The sequence below is a fragment of the Halichoeres trimaculatus genome, unplaced genomic scaffold (assembly GCF_033239565.1).
Source record: "Halichoeres trimaculatus isolate MK-OKI-2021-1 unplaced genomic scaffold, fHalTri1.1 fHalTri1_scaffold_12, whole genome shotgun sequence".
NCBI classification, from domain to species: Eukaryota; Metazoa; Chordata; class Actinopteri; order Labriformes; family Labridae; genus Halichoeres; species Halichoeres trimaculatus.
In genome coordinates, this window is record NW_027437190.1 from 24,047,988 (window position 1) to 24,074,865 (window position 26,878).

Below are 26,878 nucleotides of genomic sequence, written 5' to 3' on the forward strand. Positions count from 1 at the left end.
GTCTACAGAAATCAAATTTTCTTATTGCTTAAATGTATTAAACACAACAACAAAAAATCCCTGTTTTGAGTGAACTGACCCTTTGAACTTGATACTGTTCAGCCTCAGGTCTTCTGTGATCAGCAGCCACAGTCTGTCAAGAGATAAACAAATACTGAGTGGCACTCCATTCCTAAACCAACTTCTTGTTTCATGTGAACCAGGATGCAGGTTTTAAACACTGATGCGGTTAATGACGGTCAGTATAAACTATTGAGGGACCTTTATTCAATCTGAGGCTCAAAGCAGCCTTTATCTTGAACATGCCTCACTTTTCCAGAATAGCGCTAAAAATGATTGAATGAAACTAACAATGCAGTCCACCTGTTTTTGACCTGCTCCAAGTCCACTGCTTTCTGTCTCGTCTCTCCATGCAGACACATCTCTCCCTCTTACACTGTTTCTACTGATGTCTTTTCCATCCTGCTGCCCTCTCTCAATTAAAACTCTCTCTCTTTGACCTCCACCTTGACTTGCCTGTTTCCACTAAACAGTCATGAAAACACACAGCCCTGACAGGTCCGTTCTTTCTCCTATTTTAGACAAATCCCTGGTGTATTCTCCTTTTCTTCCAGTCTTTTAAAGGTATGCCGGCTTCCCTAATCGGACATCATGACACACACTTACGTAAGCTGGAGCTTCACATATTTAATGGGCTTTAGCGAACAAAATGCAGCAGAGTAATGCTGATAAAAAGACGGATAGGGATCTCAAAATAGCTCTAAATCCCCTCCCTGTACTTTTTAGGACACAGCAAAGGCCATTAATGGACACACTGAGTGAAGACATTTTTTACAAGCTTTTATTACAAATATTGGCTGCTACCACCTCAGACAAAGTACAACAGCTTAAACATGTAAAACAAAACATTACTAATAGCATCAGTGACTCATTATTCCCAGGATGTTTTCATTAGAACTCTTCAATGTTGCTCCTCGAGTCTCGTAGCTGTGTGAGACATGTCAGCACCTCCTCTGTCGCCCTCCTTCCCAACTGTTTCCCCCCTCTGCTTCTCACATTCACCGTCCCACTCTCACTCTCTTTATCCCCCACCACTGGAAATACACAACAAAAAATGAAATGTTTTAGTCATAACCAGGCACTGTGAAGTCAATAAAAATCATTCAAGAGTTTGAATTTGTACTTCAACTTAAAAATGAGAACACAGAACTGGAAAAGGCTTGACTTTAGGAAGAAGTTACAGTTTTTATCCTATTATCCATCTTTACCAAATATGTAGTTGTACTGGGCCAGCTGAGCAGAGCGAATCTTCTTATTTAAGGTGGCTCCCTGGTCGTCATTCAGATCAGCCATGAAGCCAGCTTCATGGAACTGTTGGACTACCTTAAAAGAAGAGAGCGACTATTTTTAAGATTATATCTGTGCTGAGCGTCTCACATCAACGAGCACATTAATACTATCAGACATAGTACACTTGGCCTGCTGATGGGAGGAATTCTTCATCACTGACTGACCTGTTTGCCGTATGACTCACTGTTGCCCCCTACAGGTATGACCATAATCTGCGCTGGGGACAACCACAGTGGCCTGGATGAAGCGAAAAAGCAAAGTAGAATAAAAAAACAGTGTTGATGGTTTAAGATTCTGATAAAATGTGTGATTTATGTAATTATTACTCTTCTCACCATTTTCCTCCAAAGTTTTCCGCCAGAATAGCGATCATTCTTTCCAGGGATCCCAGCACTGCTCTGTGGATCATCACCGGCCTGTGCTGCTGTCCATCTCGACTGAGATAAAAGTGAAAAACTAAATAAATGAAGACTCGTTGGAGGGAAGGTCAAAAGGGGAGAGGGCTAAAGCAGAGACACAGGCTGATACAGCTGAATAGAATCAGATCAACAGTCATTCATAAGTTGAGCTAACTCAGCTGTCATAAAACATGTTTGAATGACTTCAAACTATTATCATATTTCAATGCTTCCTGCCTTGTTTTTACCAATCTGTGGGATTTTTTTCATTTACTCATCTTTTAACACCATGTGTTCCTTTCAGTGATTCTTTTCTGCACCTAATTGAATTTGTTATTTACTAACTCTCTGTTGTAGACGTTGGTCAGTAGGCGCTTACATACTGCCATTTCAGGACGGAATAATAACATCCAGTACTCTTCGTCTACGTTTAGAAGCATATTGGGGCATAATGAGCAGAGTCAATCCACTTCTGACAAGAAAGAATGGCGAGAAAAAGGTGGCTTGTATAATAGTGGAGCAGGACGAAACAGCAGTCCCAACATAATGTGACATGTAACCAAACACTGGAACACCAATATTATAATGTGTCAGGATGAAATGTGTATGTAGTAAGGGGCCAGGATGGCAGAGCTCCATTTTTCATGTGAGTGTTAGGGGCTAGTGTCTTTCACACATGATCCCAATCTGAGTGTTCACACTCGCACACACACGCTGCGTCCCCGCTGAGTCTGCAAAGGCTCTGGCTGTCCCACTGTCATATGTACCGTGCGGGAGCTCTCAGGCTGACTTTTTGATTCCTCAATGCACCCTTTCCTTAAGTGGGCATATTTGCAGGGGAATCACCCACAGTTCAAAGCAGAGCTATCTGACACACGGGTTCCCAGGGGAAGCCCACAACTGAGGCAGGAGAAACAAAGGTGGAGCAGGAAATTAAAAAAAAAAGAAATGTAAACAAGAATAGCAGATATTAAAACCAATTCTAATGCTTTTGAAATATTAGTCTGCCTGCCTTGAGGAATAAATGTACAAGCAGCCTCAATCCACCTAAATCTCTATATATGTACACATGTGTATGGGTAGCTTAATCAATAAATAAAATGTTTTTTTTATTCATAAAGCCTTTTTTCTTCAATTTTGTGGTTAATCTGTTTTGAATAATATAAGTGTAACACTACTTGTTCCATTTTGAGCCCCTGCAGACTTGTGCACACAATAACTTCCCAGGTGATGACAGTTAAGTCTGTGAGGGCCCAGGGTGCATGGGTGACACTGAGGCCGTGTACACACAGCCGGGGGTTTTCAAAAACGAGTACCCCCCCCCCCCATTTGTTTTTAAAAATACTTCAGTCCACACGCAGCGGGTAAATCTGCTGGTGAGTGCAGCTCAAAGCATGCCAAACCCACAATGAGCAGTGTTTTCTAGACGTAAAACCTGTGTCAGCTAATCAGAATGAGCCCCTGTCATTCAGCTGTGACGTTTAAGACCCTAAAACTCTGTTTACTGGCATCCACACGAAACCATGAAACAGGAGTTTTCCAAACTCTTCACTTTGGCCAGAGTTTTTAGAAAACATTGTTTTAGTGTTGTAAAGCTGCTAAAGTAAAGTTTTGTGTGGACGACAGGTGTAAAGGTATAAAATTTTATCTGGTTTCCCAAATACCCAGCTACGTGTGGACATAGCCTGAGAGTCAGACATGGACATGCATGGGCTACCTAAAAACAATGCCGACCTATGCTGACCATTTTCAGGCCATTCAAGCAAACAAAAAAAAGAAATCTGTATAAGATTAATATAAGGATCGGAGAGATATACAGTACATCTCTCTTGTTAACGTGTTGGAGGTGTTACTGATGAACATTTTCAGCAGATCAGAAACAAACGTAACAGAGAAACCGCAGGACAACAGACTGAAACCAGAAACTATGTAAATAAAGAGAAGAAAACTGTACGTAAATAAATAAATAAATAAAATAGTGTTGTTCAGCAAATGAAGATTTAAAACCTGGTTAAAATTTAGAGAGCTGTGCCTCATCATCAGTCTGTTCTGTTTTGGAACATTTTATGACATTAACTTATAATGTCTTTTAATATCTTTGGGACAATTAATCCATGGTCCATCAATCAATCCATATTAATTTGTTCAGCCCCAAATCATCACCAAAGAAAAGGGGAGTTACAAATCAGCATAAATTGTATGGTTTCATCTTGTTCCATGGAAAACGAATTATTCCTTCAATGATTTTCAAGAAAATCCACCACAGTGTGACACTTAGACATGTTGCAATATGACATCAGTTATTCAGTGGTGCAGGATTGTATCCTTACTGCTTGCTTCTGAGTATGATTGTCAAATAAACCAGGACACAGAGAGGGAATTAGATCAAACTGGCATCAAAGAAATTAAGCGCAGAAACATGGAGCGCTCTTGCCTGAACTGCAAGGACTCACAAGATAAGGACAAATCTTTGATGGTCAAATTGGTTTACAACAAAGTTATATAAGTCCTTTGAATTTTTAGACAATTCTACATCAAGTATTTGGGTTTATGTAACAGAGGAGCAGGCTGCTAAAGTGGCGACCTGCAGGTTTATCTCACTACAGATGTAGGAATGAGAAAGTGATTGAAAGCCAGAAGCAAAAATTTACGACTCACCCCACATACTGGAGGTCAAATCTGATTGGCAGCTGGAAGTCCAACTGGATTGTGGCACACTGATGCTGTCTGCCAATGGCGTCTTTTATCTGGATGTCGATCTACGAAGACAGATGCAGGAGTGTGTTACATTCGGTTTTGCTTCTCTCCTCCTGCCAAAATCTACAAATAGGATTCAGAGCCCTGACGCCGCAGCCTCTGCTGGGGGACCAACTGCATTTTTGTGGACAGAATTAGTCACAGCAGTGTTTACAAGAGAGGCTGATCCAGTTAATTGTGGTTTACACACCCCAGCTAGATGGCAGTGAGGAATGTCTGTTTGTTTCTTGGTGCGTGTTACACTGTGTCTCACCCCACCCTGATGTGACCTACCTCTGCTCTCTGAGCATTTACATGAACTCAATCTTACAACATCCGCCTTATGGTGACTTCCTCTTGATGCCGTTTGACTTGTTCCATGAGTTAATGAGAAATTTAACAGCCTCGAGGGAAACCAAGGTCATTATTGTGTTGAGCCACTTTTTCTGTCGTAAAGCACAAGAACAGCAGCTAGCACATTTCTGCTTTTATTACCGTTCCCGTGGTCTGGGACAGCGTGAACTGTATCACTAAGCTCAAAGATGTATTTGTACTGAGCCTCAGAGAAAACAAAGACCTCTGTGTTGCTCTCTTATCTGTGAAGTTACACTAATAAACTGATTTCTGAGGAATTTCGAAGATAAGATGTAAAGTAAGATTGTGGATGGTTGAACCTACGTGTAGTGTTGACAGCTCGACTACTTGGAAGAAGTGCTGATGTGATTGATACCAACCTCACATCTGACCAATTTACTATTTTATTATCTGAAGCTAAGTTAGCAGCCAATTAGCTTATTTTACATAGAGTGAAACAGGGGGAACAGCTCATCTCTCTTTTCTCTTGTTTCTCATGCTTCGATCACTCCTGTTGCTTGAAAAATGAAGCAAGATCCTGTCCTCTAATCCAGGCACCAGTAGTCAGGCTGGTGAATGCATCTCCAAATCGCTGATTATAACTTAACTTAAACCAAAAGAGGCAGCGGCAGTAATGTTTGCAGTGTTAAAGTTGTGTTTAAAGTTGTGATCATTGATGTTTCAAGATGTGTCAAAAGCATTGCTCCTTTTCTAGCATAACATTTAATGGAACATAGATTGATGTGATTTATAACAAATAAGAAAGCTCATATTTTAACTCAACTGAATCAAAATGTTCAGAATTAATTAAATCGTTTCATAAAGAGGCTAAAAAGGACTCATTGCTGACACTACTATAAGCAAGTCTTGGTAGTTGTTTCTCAATCTTGTCTTTTAAAAATTGTTAGAGAGTCTTTAAGTAGACAGAAAGTAGGATCATTTATTTGACCAATGATTTTTTAATTTCCACATTGCTTCTTGTTAATTAAATCAATTATCACGACAGGTCAGTGAACAGCCATGGGCTGAAAGCTGGTGTCAACCTCCGACATTTAAAGTTACGAACAGTTGAAAAGCTTCAACCCTGCTGACACTGTCAGGACTGTTATTTGTATAACCACCTGCTCACTTCACATCATCCATTTCTTAAAAAATGTGTGCGATCAGTTTTTTTAATGTCACTTTTAGTACCTACCTTAGGTCCATAGAAAGCTCCGTCTCCTGGATTCAACTCCCAGTGTTCCCCAAACTGCTGCAGACTTCTTTCCAACTGCTGCTCCCACAGACACACAGACACACAGACACACAGACACACAGACACACAGACACACACACACACACACACACACACACACACACACACACACACACACACACACACACACACACACACACACACACACACACACACACACACACACACACACACAGAGACATATTATGAGGGTCATGCCAGGCTTTTGATTTAAAATCACTGTGAGAGCTTGAACTGTAATGTTTAAATACACTCAATTTAATCAGCTTAACTTGCTCCTGTGCTGGTCATTTAAAAGTGTCCAGAGATATACCTCTACCTGACACAGAGCAAATTGCTGTTGCAAAATACCACTCTTAAATATGACATCTTCACCTCATTTCATTCTAGGTAAGGATTTTATATGGTCATAATTAATTATGCTAATATATACCCACAAAGGAGCCTTTCACTTTAACATAATGCGATGTACGTTTAGGTTTAAACATGGGTTTGTGAGTTTACCTGCTCAGCATTATCCCACTGCTCAGGCTCCCCAAGGCACGGTGTGGGACGTGTAGACAGGAGGCAGTGGAAGGAAAATCCAAACACTTGATAGACTCTCCTCACAAAGTCCAAACATGCCACAATCTCGTCTTGAAGCTGGAAAGAAGGAATGAAAAACAGCTGAAGATAAGAGAAACAAGGGGACAAAATAACATAAATAATAAACCAAGAAAGGGGTTGAAATCCAAGCCAGGCTGGGAAAGATTAGTTACATGCAAATGTGTTTACTGTAGCCTCCAAAGACTGAATTAGTATCAAGGAATCAAACAGGGTGATGATTATCCTGTGACTTTGATCTGGATTTTACCTGGTCAGCAGGAGAGAGGAGGTTATAGGTAGGGGGTCAGGATTACAGAGACTGTGGGGCCAGAGAGATGCACATATGGAGGTGTAATGTTTGAACAAGACAAAGACCTTCATTCATTCAGGCTGAGGCCTCCTGGAATGTCTCAGGAGTTATTTGAACAGCCCATCTAATCACTGTAATGTGGTTCCACATGAGTCTCATTCACAGCTCATACCTCACTTACAGCACTAGTGTCAGGAGTACGCTGGGTTTAGAAAGTGTGCAAGGAAAACAAAATGCTGATCTGCAGGTTCATATGGGGTGTTTGTACCTGCTCAGGTGTACAGAAGATGTGAGCATCATCCTGGCAAAACCTTCGAACACGAGTTAGGCCCCCGAGTGCTCCAGAGAGCTCATTACGGTGCAGCGCTCCGAAGTCTGCCCATCGCAGGGGGAGCTCCCTCCACGAGCGAACACGCTGCTCGAACATAAGACTGAACACAAGCGGGGAAAGCAAGGAATTCTTTCATCTATTTAAACACAAGGACAGGAGTGTTTGTGTGAGTGTGTGTGGGTGTGTGTTCACCAGTGTGCAGGACAGTTCATGGGTTTGAGAGCGTAGGTCTGAGCGCCCTCTGAAGTCACAGTAAACATGTTCTCACTGTAGTGCTCCCAGTGGCCTGAGCGCTCCCATAATGCAGTGCTGTACAGAGTCGGGGTAACGACCTCAGTGAAGCCTCGCCTTCGGTATTCGCTCTACAAGACGTCAGGAAGGAAGGATGTGAGTGACAAAGAGTGCAGGCCAGGGTCAGACTGTCACAACAGTGTGATAATTGAAGTCTAACAAGAGTAATATCCTGATGACTGATTGGAACATGGAGACTTTCTGGACGCAGTTAACACATGTACATGCACTCAAATGTCAGTACATGTTGTTTGATGTTAACATGGACAATAACACATTGCTAACATCCTGTATGGGGCTAGTTCAGGTCATATGTGGAGCTTACATAATTAACTTAAGTTCAGTAAATGTAGAAGCGCAAGCAGAGCTGAATTGGATAATGAAGTTTGAGCTTATTTAAAGCGGTTGCTGCAGTCAGCAGTCAGCAGTACAGTTAAACTGATGGAGGACTTAGCATCTGGGGCACATTAAACACAAACTACTGGGTAATTAAGTTTTAGTGAAGTGACTGTATTGTGCACTTTGCGTGAAATCTTTCTTCATTTTCTTATAGCATAACAAAGCTGTGGCACTCCTGTGAAACTAGGCTTAAAACTACAGATGTTTAACTTTGCTGGATACTTTTTCTTCTCTTCTTAAACTGCCCCATTATAAATATAAAATCCTTCTATAAAAAAACAAAGTTAATTCTGTTGCAAACATTAAAACAGACGGTGCATGTAGTGTTTGTTCACCTTGATGAAGTCAGTGAGGGTGTTGTATATGTGCGCTCCTTTAGGCAGGAAAAAGCAGCTGCCTGGACTCACGTCGTTAAAGAAGAACAGCTCTTGGTCCTGCAGAAGCCAAATACAAATAGTGTTTTAACACACATCCTTGAAAAACTTCTCTTTTGGTTGATTTTATGTTATGCACCTGTTCATCTTACCGCTCCTATTCGCCTGTGGTCCCTCCTCCTCGCCTCCTCCTGCTCTCTCTCCCACACCTCCTTGTCCTTCTCTCCAGGAAACGCCGCACCTAGAAGACGTGTCAAACCTGAGGACTCCGTCTGATTGGTCAGGGTCAAGGCAGACAGCTGGGATGTACCGGAGGATAAGTGGGGTAGGCGAGGGACAGAGAGAATAATAATGAGCAAACAAAGCGATGGAGGAAGAGAAAGGGAGAGGGAGGCCAGAAGAGGAAGGGGTGACAGCAGCACGACTGATGGATGGCAGTGTGTTTGTAAAGGCTGAGAACAGGAATCTGGCCTCTGACAAACACAACATCCTGCTGCTGATATTTCCAGCCTGGCTGCCACGGAATCCCAGTCTGCCCAGTGACAGCTCGGAAACTTCTCTCTCTTGTTGGATCAATAAAGACGAGGGAATTTCCATTTGCCCAGCATGTGTCCACAGTGTGAACAATGGCAAATGTTTTCAAAGAGAATATACTCTAAGTATTAAACTGGGGTTTACCACACATCTTTTTTGTTCTTCTTAGTGGCATTTTTTAAAAATCTCTTTTTATTTTTCAAACCATATAACCGACGCCACAAAAAAAACTAGGCATTCATACTTCAAAATACACTTTGCTTCAGGAGAAGAAAATGGAAAAAATAGACCGACACACTCACCTGAAGCATCTTGAAGGCCTTGAGGAGGCCGGTGTGTGGGAGAAGAGGGCCTCTACAGACTGAAATGCTGTCCCCACACCTGAGTCACATCAGAAAGATTAAACAGATTTAATAATCTTGACAGAGGTTAGAGGACAACATTATTGTATTATGTACATTATTATCAGACTGGTGAGTTTATTACATGCCTGTATACACTGACTGTGGGTCCATTCAGCCGGTCCTCCATGAGCTGCAGTCTGAGCTTACTGTCCTAAAAAATTAAATATAATAATCATGCTCAGAACATTTGACCATGGACAGCAGAACATAAGAGTATGGCTTCAGTTTCATATATCAACACAGGGATATTAGAAAATATCAGCGACAGGCTCAAACATTGCAGCAGGAAATGCAGATCTGACATATTTACAGCATTTATAGCATATTTTGTTTTAACAGCTCAGGAGACCTCGTATAAGATCTCTCTTGCACAATCACAAGTGTTATCAGTGACAGTTTTGCTGAGCTCACAATCAAGTCCTCTACATATAATTCCCATGGTAATGAGTAGGAAATAATGACTGAGTGAATGATTTCAGACACAACCATGGGTGTATTGTTATTACAGAGGCACTGGTGCTGCTAACCTGGAAGAGCTCCCGGACTTCATCTACACTCAGCTCCAGTCTGGACAGCGGAAGTTTGAGGGCTGCAGCCTGTTTACATCCATCCTCCACATCACTCAGAGACAGGACACTGTGTGGGGAAGACAGATTTGGGTAAATCAGAAGCAGGTGATTCTGAGGTACAGACACACAACGTGCTGCAAGAGTACACAAAATATTCATGATGATTTTGTGGGAGGAAGAGTGTTTCTGAACTCTCTACGATTGCTTTACCCATGCAAAGAAAACAGAGCTAACTCAAAGCAAAGGCTAATATATAGTTACAAAGTGAGTGAGAAAAGACTAAAAATTTCATGAAGATCTTGCCTATTGTCCAGAAGATGGTCGACGTAAAGCCCGAGCTCTGATGCTCCTTCCCTGCACACCTCTGCACCAAACTCCCTCTCCAACACTGAACCCAGGACACATGCTCCTGTTCTCCATGCTGCCTAAAAAGGATTACAGTTAAAGATAGCCTTGTTATACATATCTGGTTGTGTTTTCACTACAGAAGATTTCAGAATTATTTCTTTATCACCTTCTTTGGCTTTGGAAACATAGGGTAATCATTTGAAAAGATACATTAAGAAAAAAAAACATGCATACAATGTTTGGCTGTTACATCTTTTTGCTTTATGTCCCACAACCCAAGGGTGTTGTTGGCTAAAACCAATCAAAGGTGACCAGGAAAACACAGAGTTTACAGTATGACCTTTAAGTGTATGGACAAAGAAATAATGTGCAACAACAGTACTTTTCAGACAGACAGCACAAAAATTAAAATGTATGATTACCTGCCTCCCCTCAAGAGAGTCAAACCCCAGAAATTGGAGTTCACAGTCTGTCTCTAGGGGCTGGCCAAGCTCCCACAACTCCCCATTCACTGTGCTCACCAGTGCCCCTTTCACTCTGCAGGGAGAGAACCCATTACATATCACTTAAGTGCAAATGGGTAAAACAACAACACATTCTATCTGCATTAAATATTTACCGGACACTTTGTGCAACTAATAGAGGTGTAGTAACACCAGCTATTCCTTTAACCGTTCGTCCACCAGCCAGTTGGATAGTGAGTGGTGTTTCTGTGGCTTCAACTCTGTTTTTACAGGCTTGCTTCTCCCAGAGGAACTCAAACACTCGCAGCCGCTCAGAGAGAGCAAGAGCAACCTGCAGTGACAGAAGAGATGCAACAAATGGTTAAAAACAACATAAAATCCTCCATATAAAACAAATACTTAATATAACAGCTTCAGTAGCGCTGGAAAAATCTGTCACGCTCAAATTCATGGCTCATTATTGACATGCCTGACTTCAGTGGAATACAGAGTTCAATATTCTCTTTACCTTAACTTTTTGGCTGCATTATTGTACAGTGACTCCTTTCTCCTTTATACCTTAATGAATTAAAATAGGTTTTATCCTAAATGTGTGGGATTTTTTTAGTTTGGTAATTATATACTCTTTAACAAACAACAATAACAACAAAAACTTCAAAGCTACACTTATACCTATAGTTTTGACAAACTGAGCCCTATTTAACAGCTCTGTTTTGGAGAGGAGTCACAGAGAGAGAGAGAGAGAGTGAGCTGAGGGTAAAAGTACAGGGTATGGTGGGGTCCAACTCACTCATACTCAAACACATTCACATCATACACTTCTTTTCTTTAAAAAAAAGTCCAAGGCCAACATAAGCAACAGACGTTTAAAAAAAAGTCAAATGAGCTTAAGATATTAAGGTTCAGTAATCAAAACAAACAAAAAAACACTTAAATATCACGCGACATGGCACATTTACAGCAGCTCCAGGTCCAAGACACTGGCAGGAGACATGGTAGTGGTTGCTAACGTTAGCTCAAGTTACTGTACTGCTGTATTCATACGCTCGCGCACCTTGCTGTACCTCCTGTGCGCGCGAAGAGTCGCACGAGCTGCCGACCGACGGGCAACCAGCTGAAACAGCTGTGTCACTGCCATCTCTAACACTACAGCCTAAACACACACGGTCATGTCAAGATATCTCTCAGTACTGTCAACCTTCTGAAGGCGGCCATAACACCGGAACTACAGATTAGGACAGAGGCTGTGACGTCATTACGCTATCATGAGACGGCGTGCTCGCTCATGACTGAAGGCTGAGACTAAAAACGTGCGTCCAAAGAGATGCCCACACCTCACGCATGGTACATCTGCAGTTGTGGGTTTTTGTGCGATACTTCAGAGTTAAACTCGAGGGAGGGACATTCAGAAAAGCCACTTCAAACAGTTTTGTCAAATATGTTCAAATAAAGACGAACAAAGTTCACTGCATTGGCGACACGAGAAGCAGAATACCAGTACGCCTATACATGGATCAGATTAGATATGGTGCGCCTGTGGTAATGTGCGCTGGAGTGTTTTCACCCTAATGTACCGACTTGCAGCATGCTTACACCGGGCAACAAAGGAGACGGGCAAAGGTTATGTTCACCTATCTGAAAAAACGCACATTGCATTAGCTATGGTAACAGACATTTATATTTCATTAATTTACTAACCGACTTCAGTACATCTCAAGTCTAATCGTAACATGTGACGCCATATCAAGAGAAGGGGTGAAAAAGTCAACCCTTGAAGCCTACTCCTGTAGAAACTAATACATTAGGGATAAGATGTAAACATCCTGGAAATTCAGTAAAAACAACTTTTACTTCCAAGATTTTAAAGTCCTTTTTTGAAATGTAGTTATTAAAGAGAAGACATAATTTCTGTTTTATAGGACTGCGCAAATAATACTCGTGCAGTAATAAAAGTGATGGAGGCTATAAAGCGAAGGAACCGACGCTTATGTGGTGAAGTACAACAACACGGCCACCCGGGGGAGCTACAACACTTAATGAAAGAGTGAAGGTTCTGCATACAGACCGGTTCTTTCAGTGATTGAATACACCAAGGCATTGTCTAAGCCTAAATTTTCATCTCGCCTATCAATCAGCGACGTCATTCTAAAAAAATGATCTGGTCACTTTCACTGTACTAAGTCTCAACTATTGAGAACCCCTACATGGATTTTGAATATTGAACCAACTGAAGTAATTTGTCACTCATTTCACCATGTCCAAAAAATTCAGTGACGCTGAAAGTAGGACATAACAAAATTCAGCTTCACATTTGCAAGATGGTCTACTTTGATATTTATCTGTCGATTTTGTGTGTATATTTTCTTTAACCTTACACTGGAAACCACAATAATTTTTCACTTGTTCAAAATTGTAGAATAATTACAGATTAACAGAACAGGGGCTATGATTTTTGCATTTTCCACTGCATGCTTGCTTTAGCAGAAAAAATGGTGGCATAACATGACTGCATTAAAGTTAACCATCCACCATGTCTTAGCTAAAACAGTTATTCGAGCAAATTCAAATGAACTGTACACTCATTAATTAGGTTGACTGAGGTTATAGCCGGTCTACTGGAACTGGGTCAGCCTGTGTCATAATATCTTGGCGTAAATGTGTTCTGATGGATCACTTACACATTTCTAAAACTGCATAAATTGGTGGGATTTTCTTTTTTCTTTTTGAGCAAAAAATGTGAATTAGAGTGTGCGAAATGTTCAGCAGCAGTTAAATAAAAAAGAGAGCTTAAGAGAAAGTTTTGATCTGAGGTCACCACTAAAAAAATAAAATAAAATAAAAAATAAAAAAACCAGAACAAATCATCTCTCTTTGTGAAATGTGGCAATGCACCTGCTGGCCACAGTCAATGGTGCAATCACAAAATGAAAAATGTACTAGATACAGGAAAGTGTGCCCTTGTGATTGGGCAGTATGTTGCAATACTTGAGAGGAACCCCCTTTCAGTTTGCACATTAACAGTGGCATTTAAAACATGTGTGCATGTTCATCACACCTGAAAGGATTGGACACTCAAAAATCAGTGATGTAGCATCATTGATGAGAACAGCATCAAGAGCAATTCAACTTCTCAAACACAGACTACCAGAGATGTCACAAGTTCAGTCAGTTTCAAACTTAATCAGTCAAAGAGCGGTGAAGAGAAAGATAATGTACAGGGACATTACAATGGTAAATTTGATAGGTTCTTGTTAAGGAGGAGGATGCATGTTAAAATAAAGCTTCTCTGTGCAGAGATATAAGCAGGTAGTTAGCAGTCTGCAAAATAAAAAATAAAAAAAGAGAAAGAAACAGAATAAAGTTTATGAGAGCTAGAGACAGGCAGGTGCGACAATTACCAAAACACCATAATTCTGGTTATGTGCAAAATTCTAAATACAAATATTATTACATTTTAACAATGTATCTATTCACCAGCTTTACACAGAAACATTTGGTGTTCACTGCATTTTGATGACCTGTTTTTCAGGGTCAGGGAAAACACTTTCAATGTGAGCACAAAGAGGCATCCCAGGAAAAACAATGAATTAGCAAAGAAAAAAAACAGAAGGGGAGGGGCATATTCATATGAACCTTCAGTTGAAATGGTTTGCTCTCTGATACCACGAACGAGTGCTGCTGCAAAGTGAATATGTCTGATTTAGTCAAGTAGGAAAGAAGGGTAAAAAAATGAGACACTTAATGAAATTGCAGTATGAATAGCAGCAGACGTGTTGAAAAATCAAAACTTTTTGTATGAAAACCTAGGCAGGAAAAAAAAAAACAGCTGAACAGCGCATGTAAATTATAACAGCGCAATTCAAGTCTTACATAGTGACCAAATAAAATATCTCCCCCCCAGGTTGTATTGAAACTCTGGATTTTATTCAAGTCAGTACACTTTGAAGCCTAGCGTGAGCGCAGTTCAAGCTTAAATACTCCCCCCTTAAACTACTGAGTATCTTCATGACTCAGTCCAACTTGAAGTGCACACAGGCAGACATTTATGTTGAAAATAAAAAGACATAACTCTCTTCCGTCTCCTCTTCTGTATGCTGGATTCAGAAGGAAGATAGAAAGGTGCAACAGATACTGTAGAGAAATTCTTCTGGGGCTAAAGCTTATCCAAGGCCTCGATCACAGTATATACGGGTGCGCGAGTGCTGATCAATGTTCTCATTAACAGAAACAAGAGCTTGAAGAAAAAATGCTGACTCATCTGTTTTTTATATTTACAAGCTAAAGAGATATACAGTAGGATAGATAAAAGATGAAAAAGAATGAGCAAGAGAGGAATATTATATACAGCAAGAACTCAAGAAAAAGGTACAAGTGTTAACCCTAAGCTGCAACACAAATCTCATTCCAAACAAATGAGAAATACCTTTTTAGGACACACAGCACACACACTCTCTCACACTCATGGAAGAGGAGCTTATTTTAGAGCCTGTGGTCATCACTTCACTCCAATATTCTGACAGGAACAGTTTGATGTTTTGGAAAATACCAATGCTGGCCTTTATGTCAATGGAAATGTTGTTTAGGAAGAGGATAAAGTAAACTAAGCTAGGTATAAAAAATGGAAACAGGGCAACTGCTGGCCAAGTCCTTTCTAAGTGCACGATCAAAGTAGCCTGGATTTTGTGGCAACAAGCAGTGGCTGCAGGACTCTGCAGCCACCCAAGACTCAGTAAAGTCACTTTAGTTGTAAAAGCCTTTATACGCCATTCATATGGATAAACAAACAGAACCTATTCATTACTGATATTCAGAGTTTCTTCATTTGACATAAAGATAGGTGCAGGCTAGCTTCTCTGTTTCCTGTCTTTATGTTAGGCTTTTCTATCTTTTGTTCGACACCTCCAGGTACAGAAACCAGAGCTGGTTTTATCTTCCTCTTCTATTCTCAATAAGAAAAAATGAGTAAATTTCCTCAAATATCAAACTGCAGTTTGTCCTTTATAATTTACTGTGCCATGTATCCCATGACATCCATACCTGACTCTTTCACTCAGCTCCCTCTCTTATCTACAAAAATCCCAAAATCAGAAAAGTGGGCAAACTTTAACACATCGATTCATGTCTGCTGTTACTGTTTTTACATTTTCTAAAGATTTCTGTGACTGTTATGACTCTTGATGACACTAATCTATTGTGTATGATGAAAAGAAAGAAGTAGAAAGCTGAGGTTTGTTACACACCACGCTGTACTGATAACCTCGTAGCTGTACGGTACAGTGTAAGATGACTGGCTGGTTATTAGCTGAAGCATTAAGTTTTAATCAGCTATTTACACACAACCTAAGGTAGTTTTAATTCAAGCTATATGACAGAGTAAAGATATCTGGGCTCATACCAGCAGGGCTAACACACACTCTGTAGTTCAGCGCAGAGTGCTTGTACTTCTCATTCAGCATGTCATTGAAGACCACATCAGTAGCGTGGGGGTAGGAAGGGTCTCTTCTGTGCATGAAAGGGACCACCTGTGAAAGGAGGACCAGCTCGCTTGCCCCCACGAAACCCCCCGAAAGAGTGATCTTGGTTACGGTGTTGAGAGGGGGCTCGGCCTCGCAGCAGAGGTCTCTGTGGGATGGGGGCTGACAGGATTGGGGGTCGAGTAGTAGGGAGGGTGAGGAGAGGAACGGGGTTAGAGGTTTTGTTGCGGGACTGAGCTGGAGGACTGGCTGGGGGCTTGTGAAGAGAAGGGGCTGTGGACTGAGCAGGGAGGCGAGAAGGGACTATATCAACCGCGGGGGAATTAGGGGTGGAGGGGGAAGCTGTGGGGGATGTGGGAGAGTTGGGTGGAAGAGGTAGATTTAAGGGCTCTTTCACTCTACCAAGCAAAGGTAAGGGAACACCTGGGTTACCTGGGCGGAGAAGAGGGGGAGCATGGCGAGGGGCAAAAGGCTCCTTAACTGTGCCAGGGCGGAGATGCTTGGGGGGCTCGCCTAGCAACGATGACATGCGAGGTGAAGGGCCTATTTTCCCTCCTCTGGGCCCCAGCCCACCTCGTTCTCCACCATCAGGTCTGACAGGGAGAGGGAGAGACAGTGGACGGTCGACAGGGACCAACACTCCTCCCACCATGACAGCAGAGGGCACCGCAGGGTTGTGGGTTGGTGGAGGGGAAAGGCGCTGTGGCAAGGGAGGTGGTGGGGGCCGAGGGATAGGCGGAGGAGTGCTAAAGAAAGGCGTTGTAGGAGGAGGAAGCTGGTGTAGAAGTGATGGAGGAGGCGTTTGCATGTTGTCTGGATGGTAGGGCATTTGGAACTGAGGGTGTGGAGGAGGATGAGGGAGAGGAGGAGGAGGGTGGAGATGTGCAAGGAGATGGGGGGGGGGATGAGGCATGGTGGGGGTCATTTCCTCTGTGGCACCTTGGCCAATATTAAGCGCAGACGGGGCAGAGCTGGGTGAGGGAGGGTGAGCTTCCATGTACTCTTCCTCTTCATACCACATCGCTCCCCCAGGCCGACTGCCGGCCCCGCCTCCTTTCCGGGAACCTCGGCCAATTACGCGGATGCTCTCTACTGTCTTGATGCGCTCTCCAGCAAGTGGGCGGTTAGAGTATCCCAGAGTTTGAATTGGTGCCCCTTCAGTGCACGGTGACACTAGTGTCTCAATACGATGATACTGGCCTTCCTTTCCACCCGCATCAGGAGACCCTTGACCTTTAACCTTATCCTCTCTTTTTCCACTCAGACCTCCATCATCTGAGCCAGTGCTCGTCTTACGAGAGCCTGAAGAGAGTCTCCTTTCCCCCATCATCCTTAGCTGGCTGTGCTGTCCATCTTTTTTACTCTTGGTGTCAATATTTGGGGAATTTGGCACCTGCTTCCTTGCATTCATGCCTTCTTCCTCTTTTAATTTTGTGCCACTCTTCTTACCAGCTCCGAATCGGGATGAGGAGGAAGAGCCCTGAAAGTCTCCGTTACTGCTGCTTCCTGACGGGGTGATCACAGCATCCCAAGGTTCGCTGCGATACGCTGTGGGTGAGAGGGTATGACCAGAGGACCCCAAAGATTCTGGCACGCTGCCAGGGGTGTCCATTATCTCATCCTGGGTGGGGGTGCCAGCAGCCTCGTCTCTCACAGGTGTTCCATCAACCCCATCAGGACTCATGTCCCCTAGAGCGAGACTAAAGCCTGGGTTACCCTGCAAGAAACTGTTGATTTTTGATTCTAGGCTTGGGGGAGAAATAGAAGGGGCAGAGGGGCGAGGAGGAGGCGGGGGAGGAGGAGGTGGGGACAGCTGTCTGTCTTTCTCCCAGTCTCTGTTTCTCCCAGGTGTATCTCGTTTGAGGCTGTTTCCCAGTGACGGTTTGGGTTTGGGGATGGTTGGGCTGAGCAGAGCTTTTACTGCTGATGAATCTGGGGAGGGTCGGTTAGGGGGAGCAGAAGCTGTGTTTGTTACACTTTGCAGGAGAGAGGACAAACCTGCACAGAAAAATAAAAAGGGAAACAAAGAAGACAACCAAGGTATGGAAGATCAGTGACCAGTACTGTTTAATAAACTACATCATGTGTCTGAAACTGAGGCTTGTGTCATACCTGCTGTGTTTGTTTTAGACAGAGCATTGAGAATGCCTTCAGGAGTAATGTCGACACGGGACAGGATGCTGGCCAGTGCAGGGCTGGTAGGTGCCACTTTGGAAGCTGCTGACTGGCCAGAGGGAGTGGTGGGTGTTACAGGAGATGGCCGAGCAGGGCTGGCCGCTGTTCAAAACAAATAAAGACAGAGAGGGATGGGTGAAAATGTAGCCTTTTGAAAGGAAGGAAGGAAACAAACAATTGACCACTGGGATGCTGTGATCCAATACTTTGTGAGATCATAAAGCTTGAAGTTGCTTTACAATCCAGTGGATTATTAGTGATACACGCTAACTGCATAGTAGACTCTGGTCTGTTTTTATCAGAAAATTGGATGATGGGTAGAGTAGTGAACTGGAAAGAGAGAGGAGACTGACATGCAGCAAAGGGCTGAAAGTTGAAATTAAACCACCCTGCTTTGACGAATAAAGCCTCTGAACACTGGACGTGCATTCAACCGTTGAGCCAAACTAAGTTTAATAAACTGACGGCTCAAGTAATTTTCCAAAACAGAATCCAATTTCTTTTGGTCCAGGGAACTTAAGATTCAGATATTCAGCGGCTCATTTATTTTCCCGTACCGTACCCGTACCCCCTGAACATACCTGTATTTTTCATGGCAGAAGTGAGTGAACTGAGAATGGAGCTGATCTTTCCCAGGTCCACCTTCTCCAGATTGACTCCCAGAGGGGTTGCTGGAGTGCTTGGAGCAGTAGCAGACGTAGGGGTTACTGGGTTTGTTACGGTAGCAGCAGTGGTGTTGGTCTTGGTGGCTTTAGTAGGCGTGGTTGGAGGCTTTGATGCTGCCTCTGACTTTGAAGCCTTGGGAACAGCAGCAGATGACTTGTCTTTCTTCTCACCTGCTAATAAAAAAAGTCAAAGAGTCAAAACATTTTCAATACAAAATGAGAACAGGGCAACCAAATATGCACTGACTAATATGACCCCATCCCCTATCTCCTGTGGCCACTAACCCCCTGCTGTGAGAGTCTCAGTCTCTTCATCAGACATATCCATGTCCTCCATGTCTCGGTTGTCATTGGGTAGCTCTCCCTCATCCATGGCTTTGCCATCTAGCTCTGGATCCACCTGGGCTCTGCTAGGCCCCAGCCCAAGGAAGGGTGAGTCAGAGCCAGTTGGAGAAGGCGCATCCTCTGAGGGTGAGGGGATGGGAGAGTCCTCAGGTCCTGGTAGAGTAGACTTGAGGGAATCCAGTTTTCTTTTAAGACTGGCCACGCGGTTGGCGAAGGCATTGTAGGCCTGAGCAGAGTAAAAGAGGAAACAAAATGAGATTAGAAAATGACTAAATAACTCAAGTGCTGCTTAAGCTGTTTATAGGATCAACAGAAGACTAATATCTTTACAGTAAATACACTTCTAGCAAAACACAAAATAAACTCTGAAGTTTGTGTATTTTTAGATTTCATTGCAGCAGGGAAACAAGAACAAGCAATTCCCTCAGAAACACTCACATTAGCAACAATCTTAACCTCCTTGTACTGCATCTCATAGAAAATGTCTGCATTTCCCAAAGCCTCCAGCAGAGGAGGCCCTGTTTTCAACTCTTTGTCGAGGAAGCTGACAAACTCCTGCAGCTTCAGACTTCCATCCTCAAAGTCTTTAGCGAACTTGTTCCCTCCTGCTTTGTCTGGAAGATGAGACAGTTGAAGAGGGATAAAAGAACAAAGCTTGGTTTAATTTTCACATGTTTGAAACAACAAAACAACAGCATAATAAACATATTACTCAACAGAAATATGAGTAGATTCACACATCATATGTGAAATAAATTAACTTTTTTAAGGACTGATTCATCACTGAAACTGAACGTGGGTTGTAGAATGTCAAATTTGAGAGTTGATCATATTTGCAGGAAAGCACTTCACTTTGACGAGGTATAGGAGTCAGTGCATGATTGTTGTTAAACCTGCAATGGCCCATTGGACAATATGTTTGTGATGAGTACAAATTCAGTCAAAATAATCTGACCTTTTAGTCTTTTCAGAGCCTCTGAGCTGCAGACGTCCACCCTCAAAGCTGTCAGCTGCTTCTCCCTGAACTCCTCTTCAGCAACTGCTCGTTTATATCGAGACAACTGTTCGACGAGGGAATGTGGCTGAAAAAGAAAACAGAGCCCATATTATAACAAAGTTCAAATAAACCTCCAGCAGTTTGATGCTCTAGTCTAGACAGATCAACACAATCTTACAGTAAACTCTTCTAAAATCTTGGACTTGAGGGCAGCTTTGTTGACTGGAGCTGTAAAATAAGAACATGCAGTCAAAACTTAAAGTCTGACAATTTACTAAGTCTTTAAAATGATCCACACGACTATTTGAAAAAGTACCAAACTGACCAGTTGCCGGAGAAGTTTCCTTTTCCTTTTCCTTTTCTTTTTCCTTCTCCTTCTCCTTCTCCTTAAGTTTCTCCTTTTCTTTTTCCTTCTGCTTCTCCCGCTCTTTTTCCTTTTTGTTCAAGCCGGCTTTGAACTGAGCAATGACCTCCTCAGGATACACGCTCCTCTCCTCCCAAATCATAAAGATCCTTTCCACTGACTTCCGGACCTTTCCATCTCTGAAGGCAACAAATACAGCACAGCATGTCATGACTAACAACCAACAGAAAGGAGTCACACATACATCAGCTTCTGCATGGCTAAAAATGTGCATAAAATGTTAATCCAGGACTTGTGGGATTTTCTGCACTCACTTGATGAGCTGTGCAGCATTAGGAAGGACCTCTGCAAAGGCTGAACGAAACACAATGGCATTTCTTCTTTTGCAGTTCTGTATCACGTCATTGGCTAGGTAAAAGAGATTCAAGCGGTGATTGTTGTCAGCTGAAAAAAGGAAAGCAGACAAAGAAGAGAGGATAAGATTTTTATGAAAATGGAAGAAATGAACTTAGACCCTTTTAGATGAAATTGGACTGACTCATGGGTAAATGAAAGTGGCTGACAACATGTGTGGATACTGCGGATAACTAGAAACAAAAAAAACATTTCAACAGCCGGTTTCAAAAAACATTTTCAAAAGAAAACTACCTCTACACTGCTAACCTCACAAATGAGTAACAACTGGTGAATGGACTGGATTGTTCTCACTGAATGATTTCAATGGTCAAAGACATATTTGTATCAGTTAGAAAATGCACTCCATGAAACAGAAAAATAGTACAAGCAAGGACTCAGGTATTTTTTTATGAATAACTGAGCAACAGTTGAGCCTGGTCTCATGCTTTCTTACTTGGGTCTTTTCAGAAACACAAATCTTATGAAGTGATGCTTCTCATGTTATCTTAAGCATTTTTACGATTTTAACAGACACATATTTCTACTGTACACTTATTTCTATTCAGTACGTGGCCGGACAATGTAAAAGTGTTTCACCAAATATGTTGAGACATGTAACCCCTTAACAAGAATAACACTTAAGTATTTCACTACAGAATTGATGCTCTTTGCTAGTAGTTTAAAATCAATGAAAACATGTATGAGAGTCTTAAAAATCAGAGAAGAGTTGGGAAATCTCAGCTTATTGACACACAGCCAGTCCAAAACAATGCAACCCTAAAAAAGGGAATAAATGATAATAAATATAAATTTGTAAAAACCTTCTTGAATTTTGAAAATCCAAACATTAAAAAATTGGTTTCTGTAAGGACTTACTGATAACATTCAAATAATGTAGTAAACAAACCATGTAATTTTAGCAACATTTGTTAATTTCATATTTTAAAACTTTGTATTATCCGTTGACATCAGTTCTCCAATATCAGCAGGGTGTCATCCATCATCTTAAAGTTAAATTTTCATAAGGTTTAGGTGTAGCATCTCATCCTCAAGGGTGGATCATGTTCTCTGACTTATCAGTAAAAAATGTACAAAGACCTCTTCAAGGAAACATTAAGATGTATTTTGCTGCAATTATCCCCAAATAAACATTGATGTCATGTTAAAACGCCTCAGTTTGACAACAGAAATACAGTTATTTTATTTCTAATCAATAAAAATGAATACAACCCCCCAAAAACGTCAGAAATTTCCCAACTTTTCAACAATAGCTGAACATAAAATGCATTTAGGACAACACAACAGTGACATAAGCTGCTCCTGTTTGTAACTTGACTTGTGCCGTTCATGCACCAACCTTTCAGGCCAAAACATTCACGTCTTTGAAAATATGTTTCATTTTTTAGAATGGCAACTGACAATAAGCCATGCTCAAGAGTATCTGCCAAAACTGCCCAACAAACATGCAAAGGGATGACTCTCCATATTATCGAGCTATCAGTGAATAACTGTCTGACATTCAGTGACTGCAGTCACCGGTAAATATCTGTTGCTTTACATTAAATTAATAGCAGGGTAGTGAGCTCCATGTTCTTGAGGTGAGTTTTTTTAATTTCAAAGAAGAAGAAGATGACTTTAATTTGTGATAAGTATTCATTAGTTAATTCAAATTTGACTCCCTTGAAAATGATATAATCTCAGTGGGACCAACCTGGTTAAATAAAGGTTAAACAAATAACAGAAAAAAAGTAAACTGTGCATATAGATGGAAATTTCCCTCTACAAAAAGAGGGACAGGTCAAGCTGAGTGTCAAATAAATGGTATTTCTGGCTCTAATACAAAATTTAACATAAATGCAAAACAAAAACATGCAGAAATGTTTAAAATATCCGTGCAGCTCTCTTCCAATGCACTGTGCACTCAAATATGTCCCAACTTTGGTCAAACAATCTGATGGCGTGACTAAATTCAGGATAGTCACTGCATTGATCGATAATTTTTGTGGTAATGAGTAAATGTGTCACACACGGCTGTGAGGCCAATTTCTACCATCCTGAAATACTCTATGGTCTTTGAAAAAAAATATAGGTTGTTAAAAAATCAAAAGCCAGCACTATTAATTCCAGTTACATTACCACTATGATTTAATCCCATGTACAAATATTGTACTGCTCTAATGCGAGGTCTTACAAAGTTTATCTGGAGAGAACTGACTCTGCTTATGTGGTTAAAGACTGACGCTATTCTCCTGAAACAAACATTTAAGAGCCTTTTGATGATATCGCCAACTGTTTTAACATATTCACAAAGCCATAATATCCATATTGAAGTCTAATTAGCGCTGATGCAACTGACACTGGAGTTTATGTCGACAGTAGAGAAGAGGAGGGTACGGAGAAAAAAGTTGAGAAATATGTAGCCTACTTTGGAAAATGGCTGTGTGAGTGATGACTATATTTCCGACACTTATCAGTAGCATGTAGTATGAGCTGTGTGTTCTTCATAGAAGTAATTTTGGTTGAGCTTGAGTTTTGCACTGTAACTTGTGTGTCTACTGTTGAGTCTGATGTACCTCTGAATGCCTATCTAGCATGATTATTTCAAACTAGCTCGGACTAAACATGCAGTAATTCAGCAAGACACAATGCCTGGATGTCACAGCTCACAGCCAGCAACGAGTGGTGATCTGCAGATTAACTCTTGGTTGGTTGGCACTGCTCCATCCAAAATTACAATGGTAGGGCAAGCAAACACACAGGGGCTTCTAATCTGCTGTCGGCAATGGCCTTTATCATGCACAACTCTGTGTGCCATGATGAGGAGGGATTACGTGATGGTTTGCCTGAGACACTCAGCATTAAACCAGAAACTTTCTAATGAGAGGTGATATCCAATTCAAACATGTTCAACTGATGTTTTTCCCACAGGCAATCTGCATCACCCACACTTTTTTACTCTTCCTACAGCTTGTTTAACAAGATTTAACTTAATAAAAAAAAACCATCCAATTCAACCAACGACCAACTCAGAATCTTGTCACAAAGTTCAACAAACTGAATTCAATACATCTGTTAAATCCCGTTTGAAGCAACTAAAACAATAAACAATTCTGTTACACAGCTTCAAGAAAATAATATTAATATAACCTCACGAAAACACCGTTGTGTGTTACATTTATTTTCCTCAAAATTATTTTAAGGACTATTTGAAACTGGTGAGAGTTACAAACCATTTCTGTTCACAAGCCAGGGGCTTTTCTTTGTCTATCACTTCATCAAGAAATGCAAACGTCCTCTACGGGTATTTCCTTCCCCACATCATCAAAAATAATTTAAAAAACGACAACCGGTAAATAGTCGACCAGTACAATAACTGGTGGTGTGTTTTTGCAGAGTGTGCTCTCTGTTAGGGGTGTAGTGGCCGTGACAGAGAGAGGAGCAGACAGGGAGAAAGAAGTGTGACTCAGGCAGCAAACAACAACAGTCATGACTTTGCAGGTGTGGTAGTGTTTGTAAGTTTGCTATGAACCTATAAGAGAACAAAATTTTGTTTTGCCACACTGTTGATTTTACGTTCATTCTTCCAAATATTTTCCTTTTGTAGCTCAACTGCCTCTGCTCCTGGTCTGCTTTAGCTCACAGCTTCCAGTTAAAAATGAGTTTGGATCTGTTTATTTTTACCAGCCTCTGTGCTTTTGGATACAAATCAACATAAATATAATTGACATTAAGTTGTTTAAAATCAGTATCAAAACTTTGACAACCTTAATGCAGTCTATGTGATTGTCTTGTTCTGCCCAAATTTTGCAGTAAATCTGCTGAACCATTCACCACTTCACATGTGAGCAACCAAACTGGGTATAACAAGATAAAACTACTAAAGAACACTTGTGATTCTTGTTTTAGTTGGGAACTGTGCTTTAATTCACGGTGGTAGGGTGACAACATAAATTCAGAATGGTATCATAAGCTCTGTTCTAACACCTGAAAAGGCAGACTATAGCCTTAACAACACACAAACCGCCTCAAGTAAACCGAAAAAAGGACCAAAAACAAGAGATTAATTGCATCACTCCACAAACTAAATTTTGAGTTGAATCTCAAGTCCTGCCTTGTTTCTTATTTGACTCAACAAATACAGACTACCAATCTATGACTCATAAAAGTAAGCAACTAGTTAACAGGTTGATATCCAAAGCACTAAGTACAAAAGTATACTATATTAAGACGACGCCAAGCTGTGGCATCATTCCTTCTTTTAGTGTTAGGTGTATCCATAATTGGAAATGTCACAAATATGTAGCTTCACGTCACATTTTTCTAAAGATATGGACTGAGAGAGGTCGGACTTTCCAATCAGCTTGTTCAACTATACACTCTACTTACAGTTGTGCTCATATGTTTATATATCCTGGCATTCTTTACAACAGAGCCACTCATTTTCCACTCCCATAACAGAGTTTTTCTTGCTTTCCCCATGGCTGGATATCCAGAAAATCTATGCAGCTCTAGATAAAATATGCAGGGCTCTTTCCCGAGTTTACAAGCTACCAACTATTTACACACAGACACTAATTACAATCAAACAAGTCAGGTGTGGACACTTTCCCCAAACAGTCATTTAAACCTGTGTGTGTGTGTGTGTGTGTGTGTGTGTGTGTGTGTGTGTGTGTGTGTGTGTGTGTGTGTGAGATTATTAAAAGGCCACACATTCAAGGGTACCATTTGGGGGGTTTCAATTACCTTAATGATTTAAAACGTTCAAACATAGTTATGTTACGATAGGACTGTTATCTTTAAATAAAAGAGCAATTTTCTGCATTTACAAATTTCCTTGTGTGTATTTTCCAAAAATGCTTATATGTCTCTGTCTCTGCTAGGGTATGTAAACGTATGAGCACAACTTTAAGTATAAGACACGGAAACAGAAAATCAACTTTCAAGGAAAGCTATAATGCGGTCAAATGAAGTTTTGGACACACTTTTTCAGTTAAGCAGCAAGAGGACATAAAACAAGGGATGGGAAAATTCTAAAACCGTTATTTACGATACGCACATGTATCTGATCATACTGAGTCCACACCGAGAGGCCCAACTGTAAACAGTGTTAGCATTAACAGCGTCACGAGCAGCTTACTGTTAGCGTTAGCTTCACTGATATGTGGGGCTAATTTTGAGTGGTGATTACAGCGTTAGCCTTTCAAATAAGCAGTTGAATAATTAAAATGTTATTCGCTTTTTATATGCATTGCATTCCTCTGCAGTCTAGTCACTCGTAGCTATGAACGAAAGGCCCAGGTTCACTGGTGGAAGTCTAACGTCAACGCAAAAATACATCTGAATTAGCTAAAGTAAGCTAGCTGATGTGTTAGCGTGATTCTGTGTCGAGCTAGCATTAGGTACTCACATTTCTTCAGCCACTTCATCCAGTGGCGAACTATGAGGCTGTGGTACTTTTTGTTTTCAATGCACCAGGTTGAAAGTCCTTGTATTGACTCCATAGTGTTCGATACTCCTTGAAATCGCCGGTCTAAAGACGCTTCCAGGCCAGCATTGGAGCTGCGGGCTCCGTGGCCGCTTGCAGCCCCAGATCCAGCCGCCATTTTTCCAGCTCACTTTGCTGATCCTTCGCTGTTGGCACGGATCAGGGAGCTATCGCAATGAGCACGGCTTGAAACACGCCCCCATGTTTTAGTTTATCTAAAGGATGTAGCTTCCCTCCTACATGTAACTTACAATTCAATACAAGGTACAATTTGA

General features: G+C 41.5%; 3 protein-coding genes across 5 annotated transcripts in view; all 3 read right to left on the reverse strand.

Annotated features, from left to right (window-relative positions):
* The window catches only part of adamtsl4 (ADAMTS-like 4), a 57,704-nt gene extending 56,753 nt beyond the window's left edge, over positions 1 to 951 (reverse strand). The window contains exon 1 of the mRNA XM_074683303.1: positions 80 to 951. The gene's annotated coding sequence lies outside the window, so the exon portion shown is untranslated. The remainder of the gene's footprint in view (positions 1 to 79) is intronic.
* On the reverse strand, positions 952 to 11,840 carry tars2 (threonyl-tRNA synthetase 2, mitochondrial). Its single transcript, XM_074683283.1, has 18 exons — positions 11,757 to 11,840; positions 10,858 to 11,033; positions 10,661 to 10,775; positions 10,194 to 10,315; positions 9,849 to 9,957; positions 9,408 to 9,472; positions 9,220 to 9,298; positions 8,536 to 8,682; positions 8,345 to 8,443; positions 7,512 to 7,681; positions 7,257 to 7,419; positions 6,598 to 6,735; positions 6,034 to 6,111; positions 4,407 to 4,507; positions 1,686 to 1,787; positions 1,515 to 1,587; positions 1,269 to 1,383; positions 952 to 1,094 (listed from the first exon to the last, which is right to left on the reverse strand). The coding sequence occupies exons 1-18, from the start codon at positions 11,838 to 11,840 to the stop codon at positions 952 to 954; spliced, it is 2,079 nt and encodes a 692-aa protein (XP_074539384.1).
* rprd2b (regulation of nuclear pre-mRNA domain containing 2b) lies at positions 10,895 to 26,775 on the reverse strand. Of its 3 annotated transcripts, XR_012599349.1 has the most exons (11): positions 26,526 to 26,775; positions 21,037 to 21,166; positions 20,684 to 20,901; positions 20,537 to 20,586; positions 20,317 to 20,443; positions 19,800 to 19,975; positions 19,302 to 19,587; positions 18,933 to 19,190; positions 18,289 to 18,453; positions 16,098 to 18,174; positions 10,895 to 11,033 (listed from the first exon to the last, which is right to left on the reverse strand). XR_012599349.1 is itself a non-coding variant. In XM_074683301.1 (10 exons), the coding sequence occupies exons 1-10, from the start codon at positions 26,719 to 26,721 to the stop codon at positions 16,175 to 16,177; spliced, it is 3,603 nt and encodes a 1,200-aa protein (XP_074539402.1). In that variant the 5' UTR covers positions 26,722 to 26,775; the 3' UTR covers positions 13,901 to 16,174. The 3 variants fall into 3 exon arrangements, 2 of the variants coding, with proteins under 2 accessions (XP_074539402.1, XP_074539401.1); XM_074683301.1 differs by lacking the exon at positions 10,895 to 11,033 and having other exon boundaries at positions 13,901 to 18,174; positions 18,933 to 19,187; XM_074683300.1 differs by lacking the exon at positions 10,895 to 11,033 and having other exon boundaries at positions 13,901 to 18,174.
* Between the last annotated feature and the right edge of the window lie 103 nt (positions 26,776 to 26,878).

Bases quoted from the DNA above. Each gene is read 5' to 3' on its own strand.
- tars2 (XM_074683283.1), bottom strand. From the start codon at position 11,840: ATGGCAGTGACACAGCTGTTTCAGCTGGTTGCCCGTCGGTCGGCAGCT. The intron at 9,473-9,848 runs GTTAGCAGCACC...TTAATTTTTTAG, and splicing joins AAGTCCGGGAGCTCTTCCAG to GACAGTAAGCTCAGACTGCA. The intron at 6,736-7,256 runs GTACAAACACCC...CCTTCTTTCCAG, and splicing joins TCTTCTGTACACCTGAGCAG to CTTCAAGACGAGATTGTGGC.
- rprd2b (XM_074683300.1), bottom strand. From the start codon at position 26,721: ATGGCGGCTGGATCTGGGGCTGCAAGCGGCCACGGAGCCCGCAGCTCC. The intron at 19,588-19,799 runs GTGAGTGTTTCT...TACTCTGCTCAG, and splicing joins AGGTTAAGATTGTTGCTAAT to GCCTACAATGCCTTCGCCAA. The intron at 18,175-18,288 runs GTATGACACAAG...TTTTCTGTGCAG, and splicing joins GTCTAAAACAAACACAGCAG to GTTTGTCCTCTCTCCTGCAA.